This window comes from Lineus longissimus, chromosome 8, assembly GCF_910592395.1.
Source record: "Lineus longissimus chromosome 8, tnLinLong1.2, whole genome shotgun sequence".
NCBI classification, from domain to species: domain Eukaryota; kingdom Metazoa; phylum Nemertea; class Pilidiophora; order Heteronemertea; family Lineidae; genus Lineus; species Lineus longissimus.
The window spans coordinates 2,095,168-2,113,867 of record NC_088315.1 but is presented as its reverse complement, the minus strand read 5'-3'; the positions used below and the strand labels follow the sequence as shown (position 1 = coordinate 2,113,867).

Below are 18,700 nucleotides of genomic sequence, written 5' to 3'. Positions count from 1 at the left end.
GACCGAATCAATGCTGGCTGCTCCACCAACGTATTGCTGACATGGTAAAGAGACGAGACAGTCATAGCCAGAGCGAATTGGGGCTGGCTGCTCCACCACAGTATTGACAACTCGGTTGGATAGGAACTGCGCCTCAGAGCGGTCTGCTCTGCCTTTCCGATTCCAATATGGTCAACGAGACAAGACAAGACAGTCACAACCACAACCAGACTGATCGAGTCTCCAGTTCCACCACAGCGTTGCCAACATGGTGAGACAGACGAGACATTCATAACTAGATCAGGCTGGCTGCTCTGGTTATGACTGTCTCATATCCCTCACCATGTCGTCAACAAGGTGGTGGATCAGCCAGCTATGATTCTGCCTGGTTGTGTCTGTCTTGTCTATCTCACCATGCTGTCAATTAATTACCAAGGCGGTGGATCAGCCAGCCTTGATCGGCCTGGTTGTGACTGTCTCGTCTTTCTCACCATGTTAGCTACACGGTGGTCGAGCAACCAGCCACGATTGCGATTTGGTCTAGTTGTGACTGTCTCCCTTAACTCACCATGTTGACAACGCGGTGGTGGAGCAGCCAGCCCCGATTCGGTTTAGTTGTGACTGTCTCCCTTTGCTCACCGTGTTAGCTGCGCGGTGGTGGAGCAGCCAGCCCCAATTCGCTTTGGCTGTGACTGTCTCGTCTGTTTACCATGTTAGCAACACGTTGGTGGAGTAGCCAGCATTGATTCAGTCTTGTTGTGACTGTCTCATTTAACTCACCATGCTGTCAACACAGTGGTGGAGCAGCCAGCCATGATTCGGCCTGGTAGTGACTGTCTCATCTCTTTCACTATGTTGTTAACAAGGCGATGGCGCAGCCAGCCATGATTCGGCCTGGTTGTGACTGTCTCATCTCTTTCACTATGTTGTTAACAAGGCGATGGAGCAGCCAGCCATGATTCGGCCTGGTTGTGACTGTCTCATCTCTTTCACTATGTTGTTAACAAGGCGATGGAGCAGCCAGCCATGATTTGGCCTGGTTGTGACTGTCTCATTTCTCTCACCATGTTGTTAACAAGGCAATGGAGTAGCCAGCCATGATTAAATTCGGCCTGGTTGTGATTGTCTCATCTCTTTCACCATGCCTTGTACTGGCAACATGGTGGTGGAGTAGTCAGCCCTGACTCAGTCTGGTTGTGATTGTCTCGTCTCTCACAACACCATGCTGTAAACATGTTAGCGGAGCAGCAACCCCCGATTCGATGGCTGTGACTGTCTCATCTATCCCTGTTTACCTGAGAAACTGGGGACATATGAGTTGTCTCAATTTGGTCAGGTTGGATCTGTCATCAAGTGAACAGGGAGGTTGAAGCTATAGCTAGAGCAGAAGGCTTAAACTTGAAAAATGAAGACTGTAAATATGCTATAAAACAGTTCTTTTTAATAATGTTCAAAACAAAGGTGCAACATATAGGTAATGAAGTTGATCACAGAACAAACTCGCAGTAATGGACGGAGAGGAATTCTACTGACTGGCTGTGTACACTTTTCGATGTCTATCGGTATGATTACAGTAACTTTTGAAAGTGCTGCCAACCTTAAAAATAGGCTGTATATACATAATAATCTAAACATTCATATCAGACCTTTTCAAAGCATGATCAAGGCACTACACTACCAGAGTGATTTAGGAACAACCAAGTTTTAAGATGACTCTAGACAAAGTGAATGTTTGGGGAGAGTTTCAAATGCTTGGGTAGATCATTTAACAGGACATGAGCACATGATAACATGTCCTGGTAACAGGAAACCAGCACTAGCTAGCATATCTACTATAGGAGCACATGATAAGGCAGCACTTTCTCCACAACCTGTTTGACAAGGTTTGAAGATTGTGTGTGTCCTGTGGATTGTCCCTTATCTTAGTATCCCTTCAAAATCCTTCATTGCAGGTCCATTTAAGCAATTGAACCAGCATTCCTATTCCTGATAAGACAATTTGAACTCTTTCCACTGAGAAGCACAGCAGCAGTGTTCGAGTCCAGGTAATGTTCTACGATTCGTGTGTTAGTCTGATGAAGGTGTCATTCAGGCCATCGTAAGTACCACAAGGCTGAAAGTAACAAGAACAACATATGACAACACTGGGATACACTTTAAAACCTACATCACATAACGTGGTGTCTTGTTACAATTTTAAAGTGCAGAGGTAGGACACTGATGGTTGTGACACTGTCTTCATGTAAACTGTGCATTTCAGTGCATCCAATGATTGTTCTGGCACAACCTATATGAATTCCTTTCCCATGCCTAATCAGACTGTATTTCATCATCTTTATGATACTATCCTTATCCCTGTGTATCTTTGTCTTTGCTACATCAATTTCTCACCTTGCAGTTTGCCTTTTCACCTAGACCCACAATTTTCGTTGCAAATTCGGTTGTCTGTTCCTTTTTCAACTCAATCATGAACCTGAAAAGAAAGAGAAAGACTACTTTTTAGCACTAGACATAATTCCAAAATCGGGATGTACATATAAATGCTGTTATGCTTCTAGCTGGGGTGATCAGAACACATGTAGGTACTAGTACTTACTTTGCAGTCTCCAAGACAACAGAGGCTTTGTCAGCAAACGTGGATTCAATCTCGCGAGTCAATGTGTGCACCATGCTGAAGAAGAAACGATGAACTTGATAAGACAATGAAACAAGGGCTAAGACCTTTGTCTCCTCATCTTTAGTTGAGGAGACAGCCTGAAGAGTGAGTTCCCACAATGTTAAGTATCAGTAAATCAGAATTTATTTCAGATATTTAAAATGATCTTGGACATGTTCAAGTCCAAAGTAGTGTTCCAGAGACAGTTCAGATTATAAATCAGTGAAGACATCTCCTGAACACAACTCACGAACACCAAAGGAATTGCTAATTACTCTTGAACACATCTTAGCAAGATCAAAGGGACTGCTAATTACTCTTGAACACATCTCAGCAAGATCAAAGGAATTGCTAATTACTCTTGAACACATCTCACCAATATCAAAGGGATTGCTAATTACTCTTGAACACATCTCACCAATATCAAAGGGATTGCTAATTACTCCTGAACACATCTCACAACGATCAAAGAATACACAGGAAAGAAACATACTAAATATGTGTTCAGAATACATCAAATGTAATTTTATGGGGGTTTTTGTATTCCATAAAATCTAAGATGAAGAAACTCAGATGCTCAGAAGAAGGAATTGATTGCAAAGCAAACAACTACAGAATATCATAACTTGACTTGATGTTTTAGAGTTGGGGCCTTTCTAGGCCATACCCTCTCGAAGATACATTTATTATTGCTGTTCGCGCAAGACGTGGGTGGGGTTCATTGGTGGCTCTGTAAAAAGTTATGTACAATTATTTATAGTATTTAGTTCCTAGAACTCGTGTTGCAATAGGGCCTTTCCTCCCTCGAAGTGTTTATCGTGTTGATTACGATGTATTCAATATTGTATCATCCTGTAGTGGCATCCTATTTCTCACTGTCAGCTATATAGTTTTGCTTGCAACTGGCCTTCTCTTCAGTTCATCCCCGAGACTGGGTGAAACAAATAACATGGTTTGTGGTAATTTAGCTTCAAGAATATGTTATGTGATATCAGAATAAGTTAAAGTTGCAAGAATACCTGAATAATCCAGTAAAACTACCTGCATAAAGAGTTTCCTTGAACCAAGAACAAAGAATCAGAGTTCTGTTCACTGAACACTAATCACCGACTTCAAAGACCTACCTAACTAGTGATGGCTAATTAGAAAGATTTTCAAATTGGTGAGTGAAATTTCAATGAACACTGCTCCCTGAGAATCAATTAGATTAGGGCAATTAGCTAATTTGATGAATATGAATCAGTCTACTTTTTATCAAATTAGTGACTATATTTTGAAAAAGTTCATTTAAATCAACTTTCAACCAATCAGAGAGTAGCAGATGATTGCTAAACCAATCAAAAATTGACAATTTATTTGACCATCAGCATCTGTCAAAATGTCACTATAAAAGGGGGCAAAGTTGAGTGAAATATCATTCAGCTTCTAGCTCTTGACAAGTGACACCCTGCGACAACTATCATATCAAACTTCTGCCAAGATGACGACACAACGACAGCTCATGAGTCTACTCAGCCAACTTATCCCGACGTCTGCCCGTTCTGAGACAAGCCTTCAAGCCTTGGCCGCCTTGTCTGCTCCCGAGTCTTCACAGGAAGATGTGCCAAGTCCCAAGTCTGAAGATTTCTCAAGTCCAGCAAGCCCAGAGTTCGAAGTTCCTAACTTTGCCACTCCTGAATTCTCCTGCCCTGCTACACCGAAGACCAGCCTCGACCTCCTCGATGAAGTCACACTTGCCACGCCAGAGCCTGCCAAAGAGATTGCCGACATCTTTGATGACAGCGGTTTCATCTCTCCAACTCAAGCAAGACCTGCCGAGACTGTCCAAAGTCTACCCAAGAAAGAAACGAGTGCTGGTTTACCAGATGTCACCGATACGATCACCGATCTCCTGACCCGCTACATCTTAGCCAAAGTCAACAAGTCGCCTAAGACTGCAGGTACACCAGTCACTCCAGCAACCAGTCCAGTTCAGGCCAGAACTTGCAAGGTCCAGCAAGACATCGTCCAACAGCCAGCAGTTCAAGAGTCAGTCCGTGTCATAGCTCCAGAGGTCCAGCAGATTACAGTCAATACTCCAGTCACGTCCAAGTCGAAGCCAATTGTGAACACACCAGAGTGTCCGCCAACAACAGTCATCAGTCGTTTGTCGCAAGATCCAGCATTTGAAGACCTCCACCTTACATTGATTACTGCCTGCACGAATGACCAAAACCCGATCACGCTGATCCAGAGCCAGAACACGTCACCGACAGAACTCCCGATACGAGAATCAGCCTTGACCATGCAGTTCGAGCTACTCAAGGACCGTGCTGGGGAAGTTGCCAGTGACCTTCATAACTTCTACCAATGCCAGAAGTCACAGCTAGACTCCGAACGTTTCCACGAACTCTACATGTCACCGACGAATAAAGTCATGATCAACGCATACTACGATAACCTTCAACACAAACTCATCAACCGCGTAACGAAAAGTGTCAACTTGCTCGAAACTTCCATCACCCCAAGGAAATGTCTTCTGAAACGCAAAGCCGATTCACCAGCAAATCCGAACTCATTGAAGAAACGCCGTCCTAAGTTTTCCGAAAAAGCCCTCACGGTTTTGAATGAATGGTACAACTTGAACGTCAACAATCCGTATCCGACACCAGCAACCGTCCAAGTCTTGAGTCAAGTTGCCGAGATTCAACCGGATCAAGTCAAGAAGTGGCTGTCGAACAAACGCACACGTACGAACAACGCAATGAAGAAGGAACAATATCTACAGGCGCATTAACATCCAACTATGTGCTAGGTTTAGTTACTTTCTGTGATATCAGGACTTTACCTACATGTACATGTAGCTCAAAATGGACTGAAATTCGAACTATAACTGTGCTAAAATGGACTTTTTGAACTCAGTAATATTGTGTTATGTAACTGACTCAATATGGCTAAAAGTGACAGCCACTTGCCTAAAAAGTGGCTAGGAGGAAAAAATTCACAGAGCCAACCCTGTGCTAAAAAGGTCTAAAGGAGACTAGCAGTGAAAGCTTTCTCGTCCTTGTACATTTGTAAATATTATGGTAATCATCAGTATCTGATATGTAAATACATGTTACAAAGTGTAAATAGAGATGGGTATAAATAAAAAGAATTCTTTGAGAAAAATGTTGCTAATGTTTCTTCCCTGACACTCTCCCAATCAATATCATCAAGGAAAATGAGAAGCAGGAATGATGATATACTGACATCAACACCTCCCCTCCCCTGATCAGGAGACCACGATTGAGAACATCTCTATCAGAAAAGAGATGCCGCATGAGCAGCCTCATAGTGGTCAACACTGCTGGCTACCTGAGCTGAAAAAATAGAGGAATACCAACCTATTTGAAAAATATATGATGTTGAATAACTTCTGGTATTTGTTCTTTTTATGAAGATCTAGGGCGGAGTTGAGTGGCAGGAATGAGATGCGGACATCGTCTAATTGAAGAGACTCTGAAAACAGAAAAGTTCATCAGGTAGATCATAAAGTGAAGACAGTCACAATCAGGGATGTTCACAACCCTGGAGACCGGAGGTCACCGCAAAAGCATTCTGTCTTGTTTATAGGGATGAACCAGACTTTCTATGACAAGTTCTCTCCATATTGAAACTGTTTGTAGAAACTTGGTATTCCGATGAAATCAATTTCACTCTCACTTTTACCAAAATTTGGATTCAGAACAAGACTTACTGTATTCTAAATCAAGGGGACTAGCAGCTGACATGGACGGCTCCTCTTTTGTTTTCTCTTCCTCCTCTTCTTCCTCAGTTATCTCAGTCAAAGTAGCACCTTTGTTCATCTGCTCCTCTGGCTTTACTTCTGTTTTTGATGGAATGTACTTCTCTTTGTGCATGAGTTCATGTAAGATTTGTAGCATGTTGTATTCTGCAACGTCAACTGATGACTGAAAAAGATACCAGGAAAACTGTTAATATGGCAATGGTAGCATTATACATCTCAATTCAAGGCCACCAAACTCTCCGAGATTCCCTGGTGACCACGGAAACCTTTAGACATTTGGAAGATTATTTGATCCAAACTGGAGTAACTATTCAGACATCAATGAGTTTGCTTACCCTTGTCAGTATATTGTTCGACTTCTTGAAGAAACTTTTCTCCTCACACTCCAACCCAAAGGTGATGTAGGGACTGACTAAGGTGTCACCCCAGTAGCCACGTCTGGCTAATCTCTCGCCTTCTTTCTTGAAAATCATCCCAGATGCCAATGTCTTATTTGGGACATTATACGTGCCGTCTCTGATCTCAAATGCAACACCAGATAGCCGCCATTTGGCATAGAATCTGCTGTTGAGAATTTCTGCCTGGAAAAGTTAAGATACATGTTTAAAACGGCAACTTTAGATTGAGCCTCAAGAGTGTCTCTTTGGCACTTCAATAACTTGGATGGCCAAGCCATTAACAGAAACCTAATGAACTCACACAGAAATCCATAATTTAACACTTTTGACTGTGAAATTTTAAATTTTTCACTGCTACAAATTTATTTTGGATTGGCCAGTGATAATCTCTTAAAGACTAAGTTGTCAAACCAAACCTCTCCAGATTCCTTTCCTGTTTCAACGTACCCCTCTTTCTGCCATCTTCATGCTGTAATCCCAGTCAAAGCAATTTGGAATGGCATCATATCGTGTTCCAAGATATGCTCGTAGCCGCTGGTCCCTGGATAAGGAGGATAGAATGGTACAGGGTAATCACATTCAAGATGATGGAGATACTGCAGCAGCAACAAGTATCCTTTCAATCAATATGAAGCAGCAGGGATATATGAAAGGTCAACGACCACTTTAGGCTTATAAGGTTGTTTTGCCTGATGTTTTGTACATTTGAAACAAAGTCGCTCTCCTCCATTTACTCACCAGGCTTTCTCAATGTCAAACACATCTTTCTCACGATTTGGATTCCGCCAGAATTTGAATATGGCTTCCAGCATGTCCCTCTCCTTGAACTTAAGCTGTGACATGTCAATGTAGGGCAGTTTCTCCGCTAAGTTGTCAAAATCTGTCACCATTCTGAAAACATATCGTAACAGTCCTTTGGTTGTTCATCAAAAACAACATGTGTAAAAACACCAATACTGTCAAAATCGGTTTAGAATGGAATAGAAAGTTATCCACTCTCAAAAAGATATCCACTTTCTTCAGGTTTCTTAAAACTTGTTTCCTGGGGTTGTGCCAATTACTCTTTGGACACTGAGACCTAAAATGTCACCTTGAGCACTTACTTTATAAATTCTGTTGACAATTTCTGTACATATTCCATAGACTGATACCTGACGAGAGTGTTACCATACAACTCTAAAAACAGCTCAGTTTTCTCTGAAACACGGAAAAATAGTATTTTGGGGGGTTGAGCTCGGTATAACAGATCCCACAAGTAAGAATTCTATTGTTACAGACCTAAAGTTTATCATGTCTGTATCATGACTTGTGACTCTGTCAATTAAAGGGATTTTAAACTGCAAGAAAGGCTGCCTTTCTGTGCAAATCTCATCATTCAGAAGGGTATAAGGTGTAACATCATATATATATATATATATAACGAGTCTTGTATAGCGCAGTATCCGATCCATTAGGATCGCTCAAAGCGCTGCATCACTGCTCATGAAGGCTTCAGAAAATCACATCACAGCATAAATTGCTCTTCCTTGCTTGGTTGGAGCCCCATTGGCTTTAAATGTGACATAGAGGAAAGTGAAACAAATACTTAGCCTACCTTGTAAGCCCATCCTTTCTCGAGTTTCCATGGCTATGGAGAAAAACAGCAAGTCTCTTGCATATAACTCCAGATTATTCTCTATGATATAGAACTGAAAGAAAATGAATAATAAGAAAGAGCAGCAGCAAAAACCAGAAAAGGTTATCAAAGTTGACATGATGATGATGATGTTTCAGCTTTTAGTTAAAATTAAACATATCTAATACAGGTACTTGTTGCTATTCATGCTTTGTAACTGTGTCCTCTTACATGTAGCTTTTTCTTCTTGTGTTTCCATGAACACGACATCGTTTTTAGAATGTGCCTTATGTCACCACCGCCTATCAGGAGAATGTGCACTGTGTCTGGATCTGCAGTCGAGTTGAGGTGCATCTTTTCAAGACACTCACTTACATCTGAAAGAAATGGAAGAAAGTTGAAATTACATCATTTGATTTTAGAATCATATCATTTTTTAAAATGTTGAGAGTTCACCAAAAGTAATTTGGTTTTGACCAAGTTTACTGTTCATACAAATGGCTCGGACACTGTCACTGTCACTGACAGTGACACTCACACTGTGAGTGACAGCTTCTCATCAGCAGCCTTCATTTATGTGTTCATTTTGGTGTTTTCTACCTTCGCTGAGAAGATCAATAGCAGGGCTAAAGCCCCACCAAGTGATTGTTCCAAATCCATCCATTCTTCCTCCCAAGTCTATGAGGAATCACAAGTTTATGGATACATTTGTGAAGAAAACTAAACTCGTAAAAACTTGCAAAAAATCCGGAAGCACTTGCCTGCTATCGGCGGATGAAATTGTAACTATTCGTCGTCTTCGTTCCGGTTTCGGGCAGATCGTCGGTAGCATTTTATACCAACCCGGCTCCGCCATTGTCGATTTTGCATGCTGCAGCGGCGCCAAGTTCGGCGACTTTGCAAGGGCAGTATTGCATAACAACAGGCCTAATACTGTCGACTTCGGGTTCCTTTGATCAAAAGAAAACTGGTCCACAACTTGCACATAAAAAATGGCTAGTAACTACGTTGTCACCGCTCACAAACCCACCGCTGTCAATGCGTGTGTCACCGGTGAGAATCACTTTTCTCCTCCATTCCCCATCAATGCAAATTGCAAAAAGAATACAAGACCGTCGAGAATGTTATTCATTTTGGGATCCGTCTTTGACTTTGAATGCATGTCACAATACCATGTCCGTGTGGTCTCTTTACATGATGCAACCGATTAATATCATCGGTAAGCCTAGATGATGAGATGATGATGACTTTGTGAGAAATGAAGCCAGCCAGATCAGAGATGAATGAAAGAGGAGAAGTGACATTACATGTAATGTACTTTGATTGATGCTGCTGCAGAGTGCATCGTATTGGTTGATGACAGTTGACACAATGGTGTATATTAAGCAGTGGTAAGCTAAATGGCCACAAGACTACAATTACATTCTCTCTTCTGCAGGGAACTTCACTTCAGCCAGTGATCTCAACTTGATCATCGCCAAGAACACGCGGATGGAAATATTTGAAGTGACACCAGAAGGACTAAGACCAATCAAGGAAGTGGGCATTTATGGCAAGATCGCAGTTTTAGAGTTATTTAGACCGCCAGTAAGTTTAGTATAGTGAAGCTTTGGATGGATATTTCCATCATCATTTGGAGAATGGTGTGTCATTCATAGTCTTCATACCTGTGCTAAGCCACAGACGCCACTGTTCAGGTTTGCCTTTATTCCACTTGCCAACTTGTCCAATGTCAATTGGTAATCCCAAAATACGCACAAGGTACCTTTATTGCTTTCACACCTAAAGATAGAGGGCAAATTCCTGTCCTTTGTCAAAAGGCTTCAAGGGTCAGGAAGGCATTCTATTTCAACCTATTGTAAAGAAATGGGCAGGTTTTTTCCAATTGCAATTTCTGTGAATATGATTTGATAAAGAATGAACTACTATTTTCAGGGTGAAGAAAAAGACCTTCTGTTCCTACTGACTGCGCGCTATAATGCTATGATCCTTGAGTGTCACACTGAGGGAGACAATATAGAAATCATCACCAGGGCGCACGGAAATGTCCAGGACAGAATTGGCCGGCCGTCGGAGACTGGTATCATTGGCATAATAGACCCACAGTGTCGCTGCATTGGGCTCAGGCTCTATGATGGCCTCTTTAAAGTGGTTCCTCTTGACAGGGAGAACAAAGAACTAAAGGCTTTTAATATTAGGTATGTGAATTGTGAGGGTTGTACTTTGAAGAGATGACCAGCTTGACAAGGTCCCAGGACAGTCGTATGTAGCATCATACTATAAACTAACATTGAATCCAACTTGAAAATGCAGTTCTATGCTTTCTTTATCATATCTTTCTTGCGAGTACAGTAATTTAGCATCTATTTCTTTCAGACTGGAGGAGCTCAATGTCATCGATGTTCAGTTCCTGCATGGAGCTCATGTCCCAACCATCATTCTTGTCCACCAAGACCCCCATGGAAGACATGTCAAAACATATGAAATTTCCTTGCGGGATAAGGAGTTCCAGAAAGGTCCATGGAAACAGGACAACGTGGAGACTGAAGCTTGTATGGTCATCTCAGGTTGGTTCACTTTCAACTAACTTGTCCTTTATTTCTCGACCCATGATGAGGTTAAGCTTCCTATCATCCTCTCTGACCTACTGACCTTGGCAGCCATTCCTGAAAAGTGCAAATTGAAATGTGGCATCTGTCCAACATCTTATGTAGGTGATTGAAGAAGGGATGTTCTGAATCAGTCTACCTCAAATATCTCGTTTAAGCATAAAAAAATGTTTAAATCTTTGTGTCAATTCTATCCCCATTACCACTTGCAGTTCCTGAGCCACATGGTGGAGCCCTGATAGTTGGCCAGGAGTCCATAACATACCACAAAGGTGACAATTACTTGGCGATAGCGCCACCTGTTATCAAGGTGAGTATCATGATGAAACAAACAATTGGCAAAACTGAACGACTGGCCATATTTTAATGGTGACTCCCAACCAAAATATCTGAAAAGTCTTATTTTTCTGCGATTCAAGCCAATTTAAAAAAAGGAACACATTTGACCTCTGGCTGATATTTCAGTAAGGGAGGTTACTCTCTACAGCAGTCATTGTCTCCTTATGAGTGGTTCTTTGTGTTTTCAGCAAAGTACCATCATCTGCTGTGGTAAGGTCGACACAAATGGGTCCCGATACCTCCTCGGAGATATGGCGGGCCGTCTCTTCATGTTGCTCCTTCAGAAAGAGGAGAAGATGGATGGCACGGCGATCGTCAAAGATTTGAAAGTTGAGCTACTTGGCGAGACAACGATAGCAGAATGTATCACATACCTGGACAATGGTGTTGTTTACGTTGGTTCAAGGCTTGGAGATTCACAACTTGTAAAGGTAAGATCTGTTCATCACTTTGGAGTGGATCAGAATTCTTGTCATAGGCCCCCAGGGTGCTTGTCAAACCAACCTACTTGTTTCTCAGACAAAAGTGCTTGACAATGCTTATCTATGTTGTCCTGAATGTTCTCTGGAATGCATTGTGGACATTTCATGATTGCAAGTTTTTGATGTATGTACGTAATCTGATTTGTCTTTAACTTGCAGTTAAATGTTGAGCCTGACGACAATGGTTCCTACGTCCAAATCATGGAGACATTCACCAATCTTGGCCCGATCGTTGACATGTGCGTTGTTGACCTTGAAAGGCAAGGTCAAGGTCAGCTGGTCACATGTTCTGGGGTGGACAAAGAGGGCTCGTTGCGGATTATCAGGAATGGCATTGGGATCCAGGAACATGCGAGTATTGATCTGCCGGGAATCAAAGGTACTGACAAGATGAAACCAGTCAGTTGTCTTCAGCTTGGTCTATGATGGACATTCCGATTAAAGTAGTTAGTATATAGGTGAAGTTTTGAGCTGCAAGTCATTGATGTCACAAGTAAACTTTGGTATGAACTGGAGTGTGATGCCCTTACAGTGCAAATGGTATTTCTGAATTGTTAACGAAGAAATATTCTTCAATTTCAGGTATCTGGCCCTTGAAGGTAGACTGTGGAGAGTTTGACAGTTTGATAGTGCTAGCGTTTGTCGGTCAGACTCGTGTGCTTCAGCTGAACGGGGAGGAGGTGGAAGAGACGGAGTTGGGGGGTTTCGACGATGAACAACAGACATTCTACTGTGGTAATGTCAGCCATGGACAAATTGTTCAGGTATGCTCACCCTAAGTTGCCTGAGGAACAAAATCAGTATTTGTATGGTATACTGGTTCTATCTAATTGTTTGAAATTGACAAAGTTGTTAAAATCATTGTATTTTAGTAGCTACTATGAAGTGCATCACTGTAACTTTGAACTTATAATTCAGAGAGAAGAAAGTAGCCTGGGAGTGAGTAGGACCATAGACCTGTTAGTTATATTCGTTTGTCTTCTCCTTCAGATAACAGCTTTATCAATCCGATTGATCAGTGCTAGTAATAAAACAATGGTTGCGGAATGGAAACCGCCATCGGGCAAGAATATCAGTGTGGCCACGTGCAACCAACACCAGATTATATGTGCTATTGGGAGTGAAGTTCATTATCTAGAAATAGAGAAAGAGAAACTGCCACATATTAGGTGAGTAGGAACATCTATATCTGTCAGACATGCTCTGAAAACCATCAGTGTTTACCACAAAAAATACGTGCAAACTCGTCCAAAATTGTGAAAAGTGTCCTTGGGGAATGCTTTTGCATTGAAATGAAGTCTCCTCTGCTTAAATCTTACTATCAAGTTTCGTTAATTTCATCATTAACATACATATATTTTCATGATATTGTCATTTTCAGTTCGGCTACCATGGAACATGAAGTTGCCTGTATAGATGTGAACCCGTTGAAAGAGGGAGCTGATCGTGCTGAGTGGTGTGCCGTTGGTCTCTGGACTGATATTTCCGCCAGAATACTAAAACTGCCTAACTTTGAGAGTCTTCACGTGGAAAGTCTTGGTGGAGGTGAGTGCAAGCATCTGTCTGATCATCTGAGGACTTGTCCAGCCATCGCTCCTTGTGTCTAACTGTCAATCCGACCGTTGATGGCCTTGGTCACCATTAGTGTGAAGATTTGATCTTATCTGTCAATAGCCAGGTGTTACATACCTCCTTCTATTCAAATGGCCCTATTCCATTGATGTCCGCCCCAAGTTATATCATGAAGTCTTGCTTAAGTTCATTTTCTTTCAGTCACCAAAACGGATTTTCTTCTATTTCAGAAATCATCCCTCGGTCGATTCTGATGACAACGTTCGAAGGCGTCCATTATTTGCTGTGTGCTCTTGGGGATGGTGCTTTAATTTATTTCAATCTTAATGCAGAAACAGGTAAATAGATGTCTTAAGTATAAAGTACTGATCCTATAACGAAGAATTTTGATGGAGTCGAATAGCGCGTTCTTGATATCATTTCAAAAGGAAGGCATATTTTAATCATCTTATCAAAAGCCTTGACACACTTGTGACACTTGGAAATAATTCTGATATGATTTTCTCACTGAAGGTTTTCTATCGGAGAGGAAGAAAGTGACGCTGGGGACACAACCGACCGTTCTGAAGACATTCAAGTCGTTATCGACCATGAACGTCTTCGCCTGCTCTGATCGCCCCACGGTGATTTATTCCAGTAATCACAAGCTAGTCTTTTCAAACGTTAACCTGAAGGAGGTCAGTTATATGTGTCCCTTGAATTCATCGGGATACCCAGACAGGTTGGTCTTTTCTCCACTGAGAATAGCTAGCTCAAGGTCGATAGTTTAGAATTTATTATGATATGGAATATGTCTAGAATTTCTTGGTCACTTGGCCCAACATTGTGATACGAATTATTTGGAACTGTGTCCTGCCAATGTAGGCCCAGAAGAAGAAGAGAACAAAAACTTTTCTGTGGAAATGATCCATCCTCTGATTTGCTCAACTTTTTTTCATATGTTTGGGTAATTTTATCAATTGACTGACCAGTTCGTTTGTATTTCAGCCTTGCCTTAGCCAATGCCAGTGCCCTTACAATAGGGACGATTGATGACATTCAGAAACTGCATATTAGGACAGTGCCACTTGGTGAATCACCCAGGTAAATAAGTTTGTCGAGGTGATTATGGTCATACATTGTACTTGTAGCATTGGCTTGCCTGCTTGGAGGCTCATCATGGCTAGCGGATTTCGATTTGCAGTTGCATGAATGGGCTAACAATGTCTCATTGTACAAAGTTCCATGCAGGATAGAGAGTTGAAATCGAAGAAAACCAAATTGAGTTCTATTCATGTAAGTGATGTGTTTTCAGGAGAATATCTTACCAAGAGGCCTCGCAGACATTCGGTGCGCTCTGTCAACGGTATGACCTCCAAGACAGCAATGGTGCAGCGCCCTACCCTGCCCGACCCAGCGCCAGCACACAAGCCCTGAATTCCTCGAGCAGCTCAAATACCAAAGTTATGTCAACAGCTAGCAGCTCATTGACAGACTTCTCTTATGGTAATGAGGTGCAGGTTCATTCGTTGATTGTGCTTGATCAACACACTTTTGAAGGTGAGTAGGGGGATTCAAGTTTCTTTAGACATAGCCTTGTCCTTTCTCTTCAGTGTTGTTGTTGTAGTTGTTGTTGTTGTGGCTGTTGTACTTGTCAATCCTATAATTTGATAATGGATAGAATAAACACTTCTAATTCTGTAATTATTTGTTCCAGTTCACCATGCCCACCAGTTCATGAACAATGAGTTTGCCACTAGTATCATCTCAGCTAAATTTGGAGATGATCCAAACACATACTTCGTCGTTGGAACAGCCATGGTGTATCCCGAGGAAGCTGAGCCCAAGCAAGGACGCATTGTGATATTCCACTACAATGAAGGTCAGTCACGTTTATCTGCTCATCATTGGTACAGTATCAGTAGTTGAGATACCCTTGATTAAAAATGCCATCCTGTTCAGTTTGATTGAAAGGTGCATTGAATACAGAGGTGATATCAATGACTGTTGTCGAGCTTTGGCCAACAGTTCAGGCAAATGTTGACATCCTTATCTTGGCTGGAAGTGTCGGCCCAGATCTTGACTTATCGTTTTTCATTTTCAGGAAAACTATCGCAGGTAGCAGAGAAGGAAATCAAAGGGGCAGCGTACAGTTTGGTGGAGTTTAATGGAAAGTTACTGGCCAGCATCAACAGTACGGTGAGTCATTGCCCTTAGTTCTGTGGCCCTGTCTGCGTAATTGCCCTTGTTTCGTGGCCCTGTCTGCAATGGCACTTTCTGGCTGAAATAGACATGCTAAAATGGATGTCGCTTCTACTCTTAGACTACTCTTGTCCTCCGTGCGAGTATGAAAATGTAATGATAGTTTTTGTCATGATCTCAGGTGCGACTATTCGAGTGGACGGCAGAGAAGGAATTGCGAGTTGAGTGCAGCTACTTCAACAATATCATAGCTCTCTACCTGAAGACGAAGGGTGACTTCATCTTTGTTGGTGACCTCATGCGATCAGTTACGCTACTTCTCTATAAACCGATGGAGGGAACATTTGAAGAGGTGAGTATGACCCAGCGTATGGGTGTGAAGTCCTTGCTGGGATGAGTATCTCCCGTCACTTAACCAGTTCACTGGCAGAGGTGGAGGAGTCAGTTGGATTGAGGAAGTGCTCATGGTACATGTACTGTTTTATTTGTCTTGGGAGTCAAACTCATGCTGTTGAAGTAGAACAGTGGGGAAGATTGATGTTCAGGAGTTCACAACATTGGCCATGCTGCAATCAGCTACAATATAATTGGTTCCAACTGTGCTCCTTTGCCATGAGCTTCATTTTCAACTCACTTTTCAGATTGCACGCGACTTCAATCCCAACTGGGTGTCGGCAGTGGAAATCCTAGATGATGACACATTCTTGGCAGCAGAGAACTCCTTTAATCTCTTCACCTGCCAGAAGGATAGGTATGTTGTTGTGATGTGTTGGCAATCTTGGATCGATTTTAGGCTGCTTAGTTGAAATATGGTACTTGGCTTTTGAGTGTTTACCACCCCATCAAACCAGAACTGTGACACTCTTGGCTTGAAATGATGCTGAAGCACCTAAACAACAAAGCTTGATAATTTGTAAGAAATTGCACTCTGAAATACTACCCTTGAGGACCGTTCATTCACACATCTCCATACTCTTCTTCAGTGCTGCCACAACTGACGAAGACCGCCAACACTTACAAGAAGTTGGCTTGTACCATCTCGGGGAGTTTGTGAACGTGTTCAGACATGGGTCATTGGTTATGCAACATCCTGGAGAGAGTAGCACCCCCACTCAGGGGTCAGTGCTCTTCGGAACAGTCAATGGAGCAATATGTAAGTAGCAATGAGAAAATTAGCAAAAGTGGACACTTGAAGCATGCAAGCAGCAAACTTGATATGTTTAACAATGTTGACATCCATAGCCGACCATGAAATATATCCTTATCGACTGACCTTACGTCACATGCAGTTTATTTCATTATTATCTGTTCCAGGCCTGCTGACACAACTTCCACAAGACTTCTACACGTTCATGGTCGAAGTGCAGAATAAACTGACCAAGGTTATCCGCAGCGTTGGCAAGATTGATCATTCATTCTGGCGGTCTTTCCACACGGACAGGAAGACGGAGCCGTCGACTGGCTTTATTGATGGCGATCTCATTGAGAGTTACTTAGATCTTGATCGGGAAAAGATGGTGGAGGTTGTTCATGGGTTGCAGATTGATGATGGAAGTGGGATGAAGAGAGAAGCGACGGTGGAAGATCTCGTGAAAATGATCGAGGAACTTACGAGGATTCACTGAACATTCTGTGGTGTAACGTGACTTGCCTTTCTCAGACTTGAGTTTATAAAAGATGAACTGACTGTAGTCATTTTGAAAATTTGCACGAGAACACCCAAGGATTCACTAGACATTTCTCTCTGTAAAATTTCTTGACTCTCCTCGAAGTGGGATTTGTAGTTTTTCTTGGACACTTGAGAGGTCTGAAGAACCAATTTGAATCACTCGGCCCTCCCAACTAACCAAGTTACCTTCCTCAGGCTCCCCTAGAGAATGAGTTGGATGGCCTGCATTTATGTGCATGATTCTGGGCAGGTTGGGAGTTGGTGTCAACGTGACAGCAGATGCATGATGACACTGTGAAATCTCACAGCTCCAGGGCTGCTGATTTTAGAATGAAGTTGTGGGGCCTGAAAATGTGTTCGATGTCTGTAAGAATATCAATTGAAATTACAGATCATGTAAATATTAGATGTGAAAGATATAACTAAAGTTAGTTTAGTGTTAAATATGGCATCTGTGTTTTGGAACGTGAACTTGAAAGTGTCTCAGAAGACCTTTAAGCCAAAAAGTAAAAGGTATTCATTCATCTCATTGGCTGTTCTGAAGGCAACTTCCCTCACCTTTGTTGATCCTTGAATTTCCTATTCTTGATCATGAGCAGCATTTAGTAGTAATGTCTGAGCAGCATGGGGCGACGGCTCAACAATGGCATTTGACAAAGGTATATGTTGTCTTCCTTTCAAGCAAATGCCGAGACTGGGCCTGCTGAGGTAAGGAGACACATGGAGCAGAAATTTTGGTCGCATTCCATTTGCATTTGCTACAATTCGTCGATGAATTCACGAAGTGACCAATCTGCGTCCAATCAGAGTCATTCAAACAAAACTGAAACCTTTGAGTGGAGTTTTCTCAAAATGAAAATTTGCTGATGGGCCACTTCGTGAAATCATTGACGAATTAAAAGTCTCTTAAGCTCAGATTGAGTGGTATTGGTTTGTTATGATTAATGGCATTTGACATTGATGTGCTTGCAATTCTTGTGTAATGTACCATGAGATGAAATACCTAGTAAAGTTGCTTGAAATATCATGTCTCCTGAATCATAATATTTCTGTTTATTTTGATATACACTGTTGTATAGTATTCATCACCAATAAAGATAAAATGCTTCCTAAATTGCTCCTCCCTTTGTTTACTTGTGACTGCATCGTGAAGTCTCTGAAGTACCGTGAAGGAATATCAACTGTTCTCTGCCATGGAGACACATAATACTTGAAATCACAACATGACGTGCGTCACAAGACCAATATCGAGAGATATAAAATGATGTTACATGCAAGTCTGAGAGCGCCTGAAGACCAAACCATCTGTAGCAATGTCACATCCAGGAGAAACAAGATAAGGGCAGATCAAAGGTAGACCCTCTGGAAACCTAGTCATCTGTAGCACTGTCACATCTGGGAGATACAAACTGAAGGAACCACAAGCTCCTG

At 42.0% G+C, this 18,700-nt stretch overlaps 2 protein-coding genes across 3 annotated transcripts; one reads left to right on the top strand and one right to left on the bottom strand.

The window, feature by feature from the left end:
- Positions 1 to 1,421: 1,421 nt before the first annotated feature.
- On the bottom strand, positions 1,422 to 9,158 carry LOC135492281 (dynein axonemal assembly factor 3-like). Of its 2 annotated transcripts, XM_064778644.1 has the most exons (12): positions 9,018 to 9,158; positions 8,649 to 8,794; positions 8,397 to 8,490; positions 7,906 to 7,999; positions 7,541 to 7,693; positions 7,250 to 7,343; positions 6,740 to 6,985; positions 6,354 to 6,567; positions 6,001 to 6,115; positions 2,576 to 2,650; positions 2,371 to 2,452; positions 1,422 to 2,092 (listed from the first exon to the last, which is right to left on the bottom strand). In XM_064778644.1, the coding sequence occupies exons 1-12, from the start codon at positions 9,079 to 9,081 to the stop codon at positions 2,033 to 2,035; spliced, it is 1,437 nt and encodes a 478-aa protein (XP_064634714.1). In that variant the 5' UTR covers positions 9,082 to 9,158; the 3' UTR covers positions 1,422 to 2,032. The 2 variants fall into 2 exon arrangements, with proteins under 2 accessions (XP_064634714.1, XP_064634715.1); XM_064778645.1 differs by lacking the exons at positions 1,422 to 2,092; positions 2,371 to 2,452; positions 2,576 to 2,650 and adding an exon at positions 5,418 to 5,489.
- Positions 9,159 to 9,277: 119 nt separating this feature from the next.
- Positions 9,278 to 18,383, top strand: LOC135492302 (DNA damage-binding protein 1-like). The gene is made up of 20 exons (XM_064778676.1): positions 9,278 to 9,470; positions 9,856 to 10,004; positions 10,353 to 10,615; positions 10,794 to 10,984; positions 11,239 to 11,336; positions 11,554 to 11,796; positions 12,007 to 12,226; positions 12,430 to 12,611; positions 12,838 to 13,016; positions 13,229 to 13,392; positions 13,650 to 13,757; positions 13,933 to 14,140; positions 14,407 to 14,502; positions 14,714 to 14,958; positions 15,116 to 15,280; positions 15,503 to 15,597; positions 15,782 to 15,952; positions 16,242 to 16,351; positions 16,584 to 16,753; positions 16,915 to 18,383. The coding sequence occupies exons 1-20, from the start codon at positions 9,410 to 9,412 to the stop codon at positions 17,223 to 17,225; spliced, it is 3,429 nt and encodes a 1,142-aa protein (XP_064634746.1). The 5' UTR covers positions 9,278 to 9,409; the 3' UTR covers positions 17,226 to 18,383.
- Positions 18,384 to 18,700: the final 317 nt, after the last annotated feature.